Below are 13,797 nucleotides of genomic sequence, written 5' to 3'. Positions count from 1 at the left end.
GCGAAACCTATTAAGAATCAAAGGTATAATTTCAATTAAATTTGGCCCAGTAGATGAACAATTGTTCAATGATGGGTAACCAGGTGAATGAGAACTTGCATTAAACACTGGTCTTATACTCATGCTACTATTTTCCTTTACAACTGCTCTATGAGGCAAATTATGAACACCTATATATTTATTCTTATCCGGTACTTGTTCAATTATTCCGAGTGCTAACCAGTTCTGTAAAACGCCTCCTAAGCATCAAAATTTCCTGTAGTCAATAATTTTCTTTTAGTACTTACAAGACATTTTTCTGCTATCACTTTGTCTTCGGGTAAAAGCGAGCTATCTGACACCCAAGGTAATGCTACTTCTTACCTCCCGTCTGAATTTACCATAAGAGTTTCTTCAAAATATTTCTGCGTATCTTGCTGTAACTGAGTTTTGGTATTACTTACGGAAGATTCACTAATACCCAAACTTCACTAACAGAGAAGGAATTGGAAGGGATGCAGTATTTATCGTAGTTGGCTCAGTGCCATTAAATTTACCCATCCAGTCCAGCCTTAACTGCATATACACCGCGCTGATGCCGCACGTAAGAGGAACAATTTTTCCAGTTAGCAACTTACCAGCAAAATCCGCACCAATTAATAATTTTATCTCTTTATCGACATTACATGGACCATTTTCTAGATCATTTAATTTAATACCATGTGACTTAAATTCGCGTAATCATGAACCAAATGGGAGTTGTTTAATTTCAGAGCATATTTTCTTTTGACCAAGTACTTCTAATTTACACTTATATTTACTATATATATTGCTTACTTTAATAATATAGTTTTTATACACATTTTCTGAAGTCCACCAAATAGAAATTGCTTAATTTTTGATTCACCAATACACTTACAATCTAACTTCTGAGCAACATCATTACATAAATATGATTTCATAGAACCACTATCATAAATTGCTCATACAAACATTTCTTTAAAACCATTGTGAATTTTTACAATTAAAGTTTGAAGATATACATCTGATACCTTAACATAGTTATTAAGAATGCCTGCTTTGTTTTCGTCATTCTCTAACTTTGTGACTTTTTTTTTTTTGTTAGAAGAAGGCAAATCAGGACACGTAATCACAAAATGCCGGTTTTTACATAAGGTACACCTATGTTTAGCTTTACACTGATATGCTCTATGGTTTTTCTTACACACAAAACAAACATTCTTTTTCTCAATGATATCTTTCTTACATTCTAAACTCATTAAAGATGCATCCTTACAACTGGGATTTTTAACAAAAAATACAAGTATCAAACTTTTTATACTTTTGAAAATTTTCATTACACTTAGTACAGTCAAAAGTCGTTAATTCGGACACCCATAATCCGGACCTCAAAGCTACAAACTTTCTGCGCATGTGCGTAAGATTTTTACGGCTGCGCATATGCGTGTGCGCAAGTGCATAATACGTTTACGCATGCACGTTTAATGTATAACGGACGGTATAAGCTAAAATTATCTAATTATCTATTTCAGTTAATGTTGCATATTGCGTTGTTCCTTAATCTTCGAATTGGATCCGGCTTATTATTTTTTGCAGACTGTTATAGCAATTTTATAAAAGTAAGCTTGAACTTTCGATTATGTCAAATAGAATTTCCGATGCTGGAGTTCCCAAAGGATCTACAAAGCGAAAATATGTTTCGATGTCCATCAAACAAAAAGTAGAATTGCTGCAAAAAATGGGTAAAGGCATGAAGAAAGTGACAGAGAGGTTAATGAAAACGAAAACATTTCGATTGACAAGTTAGTCTTTATTCTCGGCACAGCAATTACAGGACTTGAACAGCGTAACTTTGTAACTGAACAAGAAATTATGTCTGTTTATATAGAATTAAAGAGAAAGTATTAGCACATAAAACAAAGCAACTTAAACAACTTACATTGAAAGAAATGTTTAATAAAATAAACAAATAAGTATTAAGCTTTTTTTTTTTTTTTTTTTTTTTTTTTTTTTTGTAAATTTTGATATTCTTTAGATCATAATTGTTCTTTATTTCATAAATTACGGTTTCATATTTTTAATTTTATAATTTCTGCATGCCATTTTACCAGAATTAAACTGATGATCCAGAAAAATCGATAATCCGGAATCGCCAAAGTCCCTACGAGTCCGGATTAACGACTTTTGACTGTGTTACTACTATTTGCATTAATTAGTTCACATGCAGTTGGAATAGCAGGTTTTGTGTCAAAAAACTTATTTTATTTATTACTTACTTTATCAGAACCGAAAACATCACGGTTAAGTTTAACTCTAAATTCAGTTTCTACTTCCCTTTTTAGAAAATCAATTAATGAATCCAAATCACTCTTACCTCTGAGGAGACATACTTCATTGTCTTTCCCAAATTTGTATTAAGGCAGCGGGAAGTGCTGATTCCATTAAAGGAAGTAAAACAACTGCAAATTTATCTTCAGTTAAACCAAGTGATTCCAATGCACGTAGTTGAGTTTGTAACTTGTCATAAAGTGTTAATAAATCTGTCTTTTGTTTGTCATTGATTACCAGTTTTAATAGTTCTTTAACATAAATTTGAATTAAAACGTTGTCATTTCCAAATCGTTTTTTTGAGATATTCCACAGCTTTTTCGTATTTTTCTTCCGTAGCATTAAAACTTTCCACTATTGCTCTTGGCGCAGTCTTGGGTTTCGTAGATTGCAGTAGCTAATGAAACTTGTCTCTCCTGTCAATGCGAGTATCTTCATGTATTTTACTAAATCTCGTCCAAAACGTCAACCAGTTTCGAGGGTTTCCATCGAACTTCACCAGTTCGATCTCAGGTAGTTTCTATTTCGCGGTCGCAACTATTCCTGATGAAGAACCGCTATCTGTTGAACCAGTAGAAGGCTGTGAACACTTATTCTTTTTTCTTTTGGCTTTTACTTTCAACATACATAATTTATTGTAATATTCTTCAGCTGCACTAAATTCCCTTTCATATTCTTGAGTACAGCCTTTTTTTGTAGAAGTTCCAAAAAAGAGTCATGCGTATTTTGTAAAGTTTTATACTTCTCTGAAATTTGATCTAAATAAATTTATAAATTGTCCAAATCCGGAGAATCTGATCGTATCAGGTCTTCCAACTTATTCGCTGTTTTCGTAAATGCACTCCTAATTGCTTTCCTCTTCTGTTTTGCTATTTCCAAATCTTCCATGTTTGCACTTGGGAACTTCTCAGTTATTTTCATAAATTATATAAACAATCAAGTGTCAAAATCGATAATGTCACCCTGTGACATCCATCCTGGCTTGGCTCGCCAATTATGTTGCTTAATAAATAACTTACACGTTAAAAAAACAGAGGCGACACTTTTTAACACCAACATTTTATTCTTTGCATCTACTATATACAAATTTTTAACGCAACTGTAAGAAAATTAAGGTGCAGCTGAAATGTAGGTGATGTCGCAAAACGCTCTCCTCGTAAAAAGGGGGGATGCCATCTGTTTGCCACAGTATCTATGTATATAAAGAAGAAAGTATGTGGGTTTGATTGCTAGTAACTCAGTCACTACTATAGCTATCATCACCAAACTTTCTACAGTTCTTTTGTGGGTCCTGGAAAAGGTCGACATCCAATTTTTTCAGGAAAAGGTAGCTAAAATCGGACATATTAATTAAAAACTTGAAAAAACGATAATTTTTGCCCTCATTTTTCCAAGTGGCAACAGTCTCACAAGCTGGAGATGAAAATCTTGTTTATTTTACAGGTTGTTGATACAGCTGGCTTTCAAATCCTAGAGTTTATTAATAAAAAATGTCTAGATTTTACAATGAAATAAAAATAAAATTTTCAAATATTAAATACATTATTCTCAATTCCAAAAATTCTTGGAAAGCCATTTTGACTATTTCCATCTTCGTACGACTTTAATCAGCCAAAATATTAATGAAAAACTCTGAAAGCACTAATTTTCGCACTCATTTTTCCAAGTATCAACAGTCTTGCACTTTGGAGATATAAATGCTTTATTTCAAAACGTGTTGCTACTGCTCACTTTCAAATCGTAGTTTGTTAATAAAAAATTTGTAAGTTCTACAAAATCTATACATATAAAGAAGAATGTTTGCGTGTTTGTTTGTCTGTTCACTTATTGATTTATGATCAATTATTTAAAATTTTTTGTCACATTTATTCGACTCACCAGAAAAGTTCAGACACAAGCATTTTATGTCCTGCTCCACCATCTTATATCCTGTACAGGCCTATGTAGCCTGTACAGTAAATTAGTTGTCTGAAGAATAAATTACCATTTTCATCAGTGGAACTTGACTTGAAAGAAACAATTATTATTATATTTTAGGAATAAAAGAATCTGAAATGTTGGCTGTTTTCTGATATTTTATTTTAATTGTGTAAATTAAATGAAATTATATGATGTAATAAGCTTGCTTTTTTTATTTTATCGTTATTTTCTGAAGATTATGAAATTTTGTTTCATAGTGAGGATCATTTATATTTAAATGTTCTTTTCCTATAAAAATAATCAGAATTAAATATGAAATATGATCTAAATATGAAAATATTAATATTTATTTCAAAAAGGAATAGTTTGGTTTTATTTTGCTTATTTATTTATTTATTCATTGTCAAAATATATTCTTAAAAAGGCATTAGCTGTTTTTTATGGTGCAAACTACTGTTAGTCACTAAATTTTTAATCAGCCACCCTTTCAAATTTTTTCTTTGTTTCTGGTACATCAAATATGAAAGGAGTAAACAATTGGGAAGAAAACATGTGCAAAAATAAAATCAATCAAAAAGAGAAAATTTTCTAAAAATATGTTTTAAAAATGAAAATATTTTGTTCCACATAATTGTTCTCATGTAGTGTACAGTTTTCATAAATGCATCGAAAACTGATTGGAAAAGGAACACGCTAGTGTAAAATTTAAAATTATGAAAAAAAAATGTTTTATTATGAAGGATCTACATCAAACTGCCATTAAATTCAATGTAGTTTCATTCAGCATTTGCACCAGTCTTAGGCTGTTTTATTGCCTAGTTTTGAATTCAGTTCTAGCAAAGGACAGAATTACTTCATTATAATATAAGCTAGCATTATTAGAAGTAAACCTGCATTGTATTGATAGTAAAGGTTTCTCTAAAAGAAACAAGCATTTGCATCAAATAAAAGAATTGTATTCTTGTGTATATAATTTCAATCTTCAAAATCTATTTTTATGTATTTCAAAAGCAGTGAACAGTATAAAAAACTGCAAAATATGATAGATTGTGTACAAAAAATAAATACACATCACCATAAGTAAGCATGAAGATGTAAATCAGGAACATAATGTGTATTTTATGAAGGGAAAAAAATTAAAGTGCTTTTATAAAATTTTCTTCTCTTTAAATTTTTTAGTTAAATTAAACTTTTTATTGGGGATAATTATGTGGTATCTGTGGAATCCAAATTTTTAGCTTCAGATCATTGTCTTTTTATTGTGTGGATTTATATATGCAGAAAAGAAGCAATCTATGTGAATTTAATTTTAGTCAGGTAGCAGTCTTCCCTGTTCCCAAGATGTGGCCCTAAAGGAAACTAACATAATAACATTAAATTAAATACTGCTTCCAGGTTAAAACAAATTAAGCATTTTGGTGCCTGATAATTAAAAAGTACCATTTTTATTTGTATTATATCACTTTTCATGTTCATTCTTAATCTTAATTTATTTTTTAATTATAAAATTTCTTTACTGATAATTTAAGTTGTTTTCTTTTGAATGCAGAATTTACATTTGCATTTAGCAAAAGTATCATCAAAGAAACAGTAGCCTTGTTGTATCCAAAATGTGGTATGTTGAATCTTGTTGTAGGTAAGAAGTATTGTACTGGGTAGATGGTAGATATTTATCTCTCACTTTATCCCTCTTTTTTATAATATATAGTACAGTCAAACTTCTCCTAGTGAGCACTTCTCATTACTAGGTAGTTATAAATACTTGGATCTTTAAAGTAAAAGATCAGGACACTTCCATTTATGGGATACTCCCTGTTAATGGACAAAAGCCTTGTCTTATAAGTTTCTACTAATGGTAGATTTGACTGTAATTGTAAATTTTAGATTATTTGTACTCTAGGGTTAAACTAATTACTCGCATAAGAGAAAAAATTCCCTAACAATTATTGTTTTTAGTTTGAGTTTTTGAAAAGGTTTCCAGCTTTTACCCAAATTGTTATATGTTTTATCCAATTTTTCTTTCTTTCTTTCTTTTTTGGTGAGTTTCAACAGAATTAATTTTGCAAAGAAATTTTGATCTGTTAGTTAAGTAAAAGATATATTTTATACGTATTTTAGCATCAGTAAATTATGTAATCAGTATATGAAATGGAACTAAATCTAGCAAACATATTAGAACCAATCAATAATGCTTTTGATATGACTTAAAAGTAGTCATTTTAATTTAATGAACTAACTAAATATTTTTCTGACTTTTTACAGGTGTTTATGGTTAGCATTCCACAGTTATGCATACATATACCTCCTACATCATTGCCAAAAGAACTTGGAGGCAGCTTTCATGTAGATCATAAAGCATGGCTACAGCATTGTTTGAAATCAACAACAAATCGGTACCTTGATGAAGTATCTGAGTCAGTTAGTCCTACTTTACAAAATGGACCTCTACCATTTAATGGTATAATTTCAGAAAATGGTGTTATCCATATAAACTCAAGTTATAATGATAGTGAAATGGACATAGATGAAACAAGTGAACGTCAAAACTCAGTGCATGAAAAATACAATTCAGAAGAGAGGGAAAAAGAGGTGGAAGTCTTAAAAGAAGACTTACTACAAGTATCAGTTGTAAGTGGAATACTTTTACTTTTTTTAGATTTAAAATGTTGATATTATTGGGAGCTATGGGTTCGTGTATGTCTCTTTAAATGTTGAAATTTATTATTAGTTATAAAATCATACACCAGAATAGGCCCAAAAGCAGTTGAGCGGTAAAATTGTTGAACACTAACAGTTCAGTTGGGGTTTCAGCAAACAGGCTGACTGCAAGCCACTTTTGTGGTTTTCACCATGTGTAATGTGTATACAAGAAAGTTCCCCTTAGAAAGTCCTCCTTGAAGGCATCCCTTCCCTTAAGCAAATAGCTCTGAAATGCTTTTCTGTAATATGATAAACTAGAGCAAACTATACAGCAAAATAAATAGCTGTAAATAACTCAAGGAGAATGCAGATATTAGGCATCCTTATCACTGTTTATAATTTCAACAGTGGCGCACAATGAATTGGAAGTTGATCTATCAGCACTATCCTTATCTTCAGGGCAGATGTTTTTATTTTATTTGGCTTATAATTCCTTACTAAATGTAGTATTTCATCTCGATGTACTCCGTCTTTGATGTGATTTAAATCAAATTCCTCGTCATTATAATTCGCTTCCGATAGGCAATATTCGATAAAGGCATGAAGAAAGTGACACAGAGGTTATTGAATATGAAAAAATTTCGATTGACAAATTAGTTGGTATTCTCGACACAGCAATTATAGGACTTGAACAGCGGAACTTTGTAACTGAACAAGAAATTATGTCTGTTTATAGAATTAAAGAGAAAGTATTATCACATAAAACGAAGCAACTTGAACAACTTACATTGAAAGAAATGTTTAATAAAGTAAACAAATAAATATTAGGCTTTTTTTTGTTTGTTTGTTGTTGTAAATTTTGATACCCTTTAGATCATAATTGTTCTTTATTTCATAAATTACGGTTTCATATTTTTAATTTTATAATTTCTGCATGCCATCTTACCAGATTTAAACTGATGATCTATAATCCGGAAAAATCAATAATCTGGAATCCGACGAGTCCGGATTAACGACTTTTGACTGTACCCACACTGCTGGAAGTGCCCATTGATATAAGCCCACATAATCAAAAGGAAACATGAATTTTATCACATGTATTTATAATTGTAATCATGATAAGTAAGTGGAGTATCAGGTCTCAGGTCTGAATTTTAATGTCTTAAAAATATGTTTGTCTGTAGATATTAATACTTTATTTGTTTACTTTATTAAGTAGCAAATAGACTTTCTGCTTTAAGTGATTAGCTGTAATGTTTCAATGATAAATCTGAAAATGTATTTTATTATTTATTTATTTAATTTTAGTATGTGTTTGTGAAAACGAAAAATATCATTGTGAAATTCCTTACGTCTTATTTTTAGCATTATAAGGCTTAGATTAAATATAATTAAAATTCATTGTGAAAAAACGGTCAAAATGGTATTTAACCAAAGAACAGGGAAAAAAATAAAAAATGTATTTTATAGATATGGCAAGATATTTTAAGCCTCTGTTAGTTTTTTGAACTCAAATGTTGAGTAGTAACTTCTTAGACTTGGGTATGCTGACTATAAGTAGCATTCCCTTTATTTAATTGCCATTATTTGAAATCATTTTAGAGGCCTACATCAAGAAATGTGTGAAAGAAGTCATTAATCTGCATTGTCAAAATTTTCTTTCATTTTAAAGAGAGATTATTTCTCAAAAAATGAATCAGCATAATGATTTTTCTTAGCCACCCTGGGATAGATTTGTTTACAGTATAACAAATTTTTTCCAGCTTACACTATTTTTTTTGGGGGGGGGAAGGGGGCACTTGTACAAATTTGAGTACAGTCACCTCAAATTATGGTAATAAATATGCATCATGTTATTAGAGTTTTTAAAGATTACAAATAACTATACATTTACTTTTAATAAAATTTTGTAATTATATGAATATCTATTTATACGAGTCATATAATTCAAAGTTCATCATTTTTAGATTCGAAGTATACATATTACATAAATTCATCATTAATTAATTATATTATTTATAATAATACAAAATTGTTATTAATGTTTCAAATTGTAATTTTCAATAATTTGTCTTGAATTTGGTGTATATTAAATGCACTTGGGTATCAGTTATATACAATGAAAAAATATACAGAAAACTATTATTCGTATATAACAGCTGATTGTGAAAGAAAAATTACAGTTATATTGCTCTTAAATCTCCTTTAATGTAAATATTCATTTTATAATTAATATTAGATTAAATTACTTCCATTATCTGTTAGAAAATAATTATAGTGAATTATCTATTGCCGACATTTCCAAGAAGTCGCCTTCTGAAAGCAACCTGTATTTTTGAGAAGATAAACAAACATTGGCAGTAAATATCACATTTCTAAGACTACCACATCTATGGAAATCCAAAGTCCTTTAAAACTATGAATAATCACATTTAAAGAGGGCTGTCTGTGTTTTTAATTAAGCATGTACATTAATTTTTGTTATGCATTTGTTACATTTTTATTTTCCATCAGAGCAGTGGAACAGTGGTCCTACTGCTTTAGAAGTTAAAAAAAATGGGCAGTATATAACAAAACATTTAACTAGATTCAGTTCTACTGCTAAAATAGGGAATTATGGCTTTAAAACGGTTAAGAAATATTTTCAAATCATCTTCAGTAATATTTCATTCTTTTCATTTTTCAGTCATTTCAAGAAATAGACTAAAAATGCAGGAATATTATATTTTTTTTAATTTCAGCCAACGTTTTAGATATTGTTATTTTTTAGTAAATAACAAAAATGTCTAAAATCCTCTTTAATTTATTTTTCCCCAACCTCTAATGGTTTTCCTCTCAGGCCATTCTTTGGCACTCAAGGTTAGAAAGAGGTTAAAGCAATTAAGCAAAGCTGTGCTGTCTTAACTGCTTTTTCACACAGATAGGAGCAAACGAAAACCAACATAAATGGTTCCCCACTTGAATAGCCAGCAGCCTGTTAGAAAACTGCATGACAAAAGCCCACAAGGTGAATGCCCACTTAAAAAGAGCATACATTTTCAGGAAATCCAAAATAGTTGACTTCCTAAAAAATTTTACAAGTAATAATTATTATGATTAAATATGAAATTTCAAATGGGAATGAAGTTAATTTATGTAAAATCGAAGTAGTTAAAATTTAACTAATTTTCTGTTAAAATAACTAATTTCTTAAAAATTTTCTGAACTGTTAAATAATTTATAAATTATTCTCTGTACATGACGAAATATACATGCATTTTATACATCTTATAATTTTGTAAAATTAAAAGAAGCAATGTGGCCAGCATTCTCTTTCACCATCCTTTGTCGGACTTATATGAGGGGGCACTTCTTGTGTAAATATAATAACAACGTGACTCATATGTTTTTAATTACATTAATTTTATTTTAATTGACTCTCTTTTATGTATACATATATGGTTTTAATTCAGCCAGAGCCCAAAATAAAATATGTTCTGTTACTTAAATTTATTGTTCAGTTATTTGTTATTAGTTTAATTTAGTTTATTTTTTTTTCATGAATCTGCTTTGTGTAACTGAAAAAAATCTGATGGGGATACCACAACTTCCTTGTATGGCCTATTAAATTATACACATTTTTTGTTGCATTTCATTTAAATTCCTTGAATTTCATTAGAGATAAATTTCTCTTTCAGTTAGTTCAGTTCTTACTTCACGGCTAAGCAAAACTATATAAAAACTCAAAACATTTTCATTAAAAATTGTAAAATACAGAAAAACACAAAATACGGTTAAAAGAGTTTAAAAAAATTCTACAATTAAAGTTAGAGTTTCTATTCAAAAACAAGCAGTTTGGCTATTGAGCAAGAAGGCAGATTTTTCGATGCACAAAACTGAAAATTTCCTTTTGATCCCACTTGTGAAAAAGATAGTGAAGGTGCAGAAATTGACTTAATTCACTATTGTACTGAGGTTCAAATATGAACAAATGGTTAGACTTTACTCGCCCACTTAAACTTTTCAGTTGTTGATAATTCTACAGCTATTCCATGAGTAAAAGTGTAAAAACTTTAACTGGAACATAAATACCACATAATGCTATCATTTTTAAAGAAAAAAAATGCACAATTTAGCAACATATAAGGAAAAAAAAAAAAAAAAAAAAAAAAAAAAAAAAAAAAAAAACTAAGTTCACTGAGCCAGGTAATGATTGGTACAGCGTATTGCAATGAAAATGAGAGGTGCACAGCTACATGTTATAGCAGTCTCATATACAAAATCTCAATGTTCTGTGGTTACTCGTCCTTGATTTATGTGAGATATATATGTGCGTACAGATGTCAAGAAAAAATCTCTTTTGAATCCATTTTAAATGCAATTTACAATCCTTTTTGGCAAAAGCATTGCTTTATTATGTTTGTATTTACAGATGTCACAAAAAAAAAATCATTCAAATGATTTCGAGAGCAGTTGAAATATGATAACTGAAATTTTTCGTGATTACAGTACTTCCTTTATTTCATATAAGGAACTAAAAGGGGAAAATATTAATATCAAGATAGCCTTTGCTTCGATGTGGGCTTATATCAATGTGTCAATTAAATCTTATCTGGTCTTTTATCAGTGTGGGTATTTGCTGCATGGGCAATAATTATAGTGGATGTTTTTTATTTATTTATTTATTTATTTTGGTGGGCTTTTGTCTGGTCACTCACCAGGGTACTGATGGTGGGTTGAATTTCCAGATATTCTTTTTTTCTTAAATATGAATTTCTGCAATTTGGACCAGTCAACTGAGTTTAGTTTGTGATGTATTCCCACAAAAATTGTTTTATTGTAGGGACAGATAATACTTTAAACCTCTTCTTGCAATAAATTTTTTAACTAATTAATATCTACAATAATCTTTTAGCTAAAATTTTTAGAAACTATCAGTAGACAATGACGTTATTAGTTTAATGTGAACAGCTGAACAAATGGCACAAGTAAATAATGCTTTGCAACTATTAGATCCATTTTTTTTAAGCAGGAGACTGCAAAGATGCACTCCTGTATGACTTACTAAATGTTCTCAAAACAGTCTTCTCATAAAAAATCTCCAGATGCATTCTCTGGTTTCGCACTGAATATTTTACAAACAGAACTTGTCTTTATAATTTTCTCAACAATTTTCCTGCTCTTCAGTGCCCAATAATCTTCTCACAGTGTTAATGTTAAATGCAGCATTAATTGTCCTGAATTTATAATTGTTGATAAAGGCTGTTGTTGTTTGTCTTTCTTCTCATGTGAAAACTCTTATTGGACTTTCTTCAAAATAATCTTTTCTGCTTTCTCAATTTCATCTGTTGTAAATGTCCCTTTGCTTGTTTTGACAGATCTTTTGTATAACTGAAGAGTCTATAAATCCATGCTCTAATTTCAATCATCTTCTTGTTTAAAGATGTTTGATAGAAGAAATCTGTTTTCTTTTTGATTTTTTATAGTTTTTTGGTTTGGCATCAGTTTATTAATATTTGGCCATTCATCTCCTGAATATTTTAGCCAGATGGGCTCTTTTTTTTTTAGTTAGTTGTTTTACTGAACATCCTTGTGATATATCAGCTGGGCTTTATATTCATAGTGCATTTCCATTCATTGTCAAATTTCTACTTCCTGTTACCCTATTAGGAAAAAATATGCCCCAATTATCCTTTTCTTAATCCAATAGAGGACATACATTGAATCAGAGCAGAGAACATTTCTATGTAGTCTATTTTTAGATCCTTTCTATCAATGTTTGTTAATCTTGCATTGATGTTGCAAGCAATTCTTTATTGAATATAGTTGCTTGTTTTAAGAAGAGCTAGCTTTGTTTCTAGCACTAGTTGGCAAGTTACTAGATTTCTTGCTTCCGTCTTCAAAAAAATATATGTAGCATATAATGACTGTCATGCATCACAGATAGCCATCATGTGGTGTATGTAACAGTAAATTTTCTTGTCAGAGTTCTAAAACTGACGGTCTTTGAGAAATTTAAATCTTCTTGATAGCTGATTTTTCCATTTCTATTATTTACTTGTAGTCTCTAAGGGCAATTCTGAGTTCCACAAGGTTTTGATTTTCCAACAATCTTGTAACAGCTTTGGTATTAGTGTGAAGGGGCAACTGAAACTGATGAAATAAAAATTTTTATATTAAGGAATCTTTCTTTTAATTATTGTATCTTTTCTTTGTCAGCAAATATCTTTATGTCAATAGATAATGTATCGCCATAGGAATTCCAAGATATTTCTAAATCTGGAATGTCTTTTCCTTTACAGTCAGGATGAAAGTGGATGAATATGCTCCTAGCTCTGTAGGGCAAATTCAGCTGAAATCAACATTTTCTGAGATTTGGAATAGAAAAGATTAAGCTCTTCAAAAAAAATCCACGCTAGTTACACAATACGAACATACATTGAATCCTTGATTTTTCTTGTTAATTCTTCTTTTTCAGGAGTTTGATCTAAATGGCGTGTCAGTGAAGTGACTGGATTAAAAGAGCGGCAGAAAAGACCAGATAGTACAATGGCAATGCCTATAACAAATTTCAGAAGCTAGATTCCCATCTTGCCATTTTAAAACCTCAGAAATGTTGTCATTTTTATATAAGCCTATTTTTAAAAAAGGCCTTTCGGATATCCTCTGTAATTCCTTTCTTTCCTCATTTAAAATGGTTCAATACTGATGGAATGAGTTCAATCAAGTTAGGTCCCTTTTTGATACAGTGATTGAGAGTTGCAGAATTATGAGTTTTAGCTGATCTATCAAAAACTGGTCTTATATTAGTAGTGGTATTTTCTGATGTAAGAGCTTGATGTGACAAAAATTGAACATACAAGTTCACATCGTTATTCAAATCCTCCCTTGAATTTACCTTCTCAATAATATTTTCACTTTCTCATTCAT

General features: G+C 30.1%; 1 protein-coding gene across 3 annotated transcripts in view; it reads left to right on the top strand.

Moving 5' to 3' along the window:
- LOC118184749 (tyrosine-protein phosphatase non-receptor type 9-like) overlaps nt 1-13,797 on the top strand; it is a 147,225-nt gene that overhangs the window by 77,713 nt on the left and 55,715 nt on the right. For all 3 annotated transcript variants that reach the window (XM_085810679.1, XM_085810677.1, XM_085810678.1), the window contains one exon: nt 6,511-6,876. In XM_085810679.1, the coding sequence (XP_085666805.1) occupies nt 6,511-6,876 (366 nt within the window). The remainder of the gene's footprint in view (nt 1-6,510; nt 6,877-13,797) is intronic.

Source organism: Stegodyphus dumicola, chromosome 2 (genome assembly GCF_044657685.1).
Source record: "Stegodyphus dumicola isolate Sdum_Otavi_A_Nest chromosome 2, ASM4465768v1".
Lineage (NCBI taxonomy): Eukaryota > Metazoa > Arthropoda > Arachnida > Araneae > Eresidae > Stegodyphus > Stegodyphus dumicola.
Note: the sequence above shows the minus strand (reverse complement) of the source record. Positions and strands in the feature narration are given on the sequence as shown.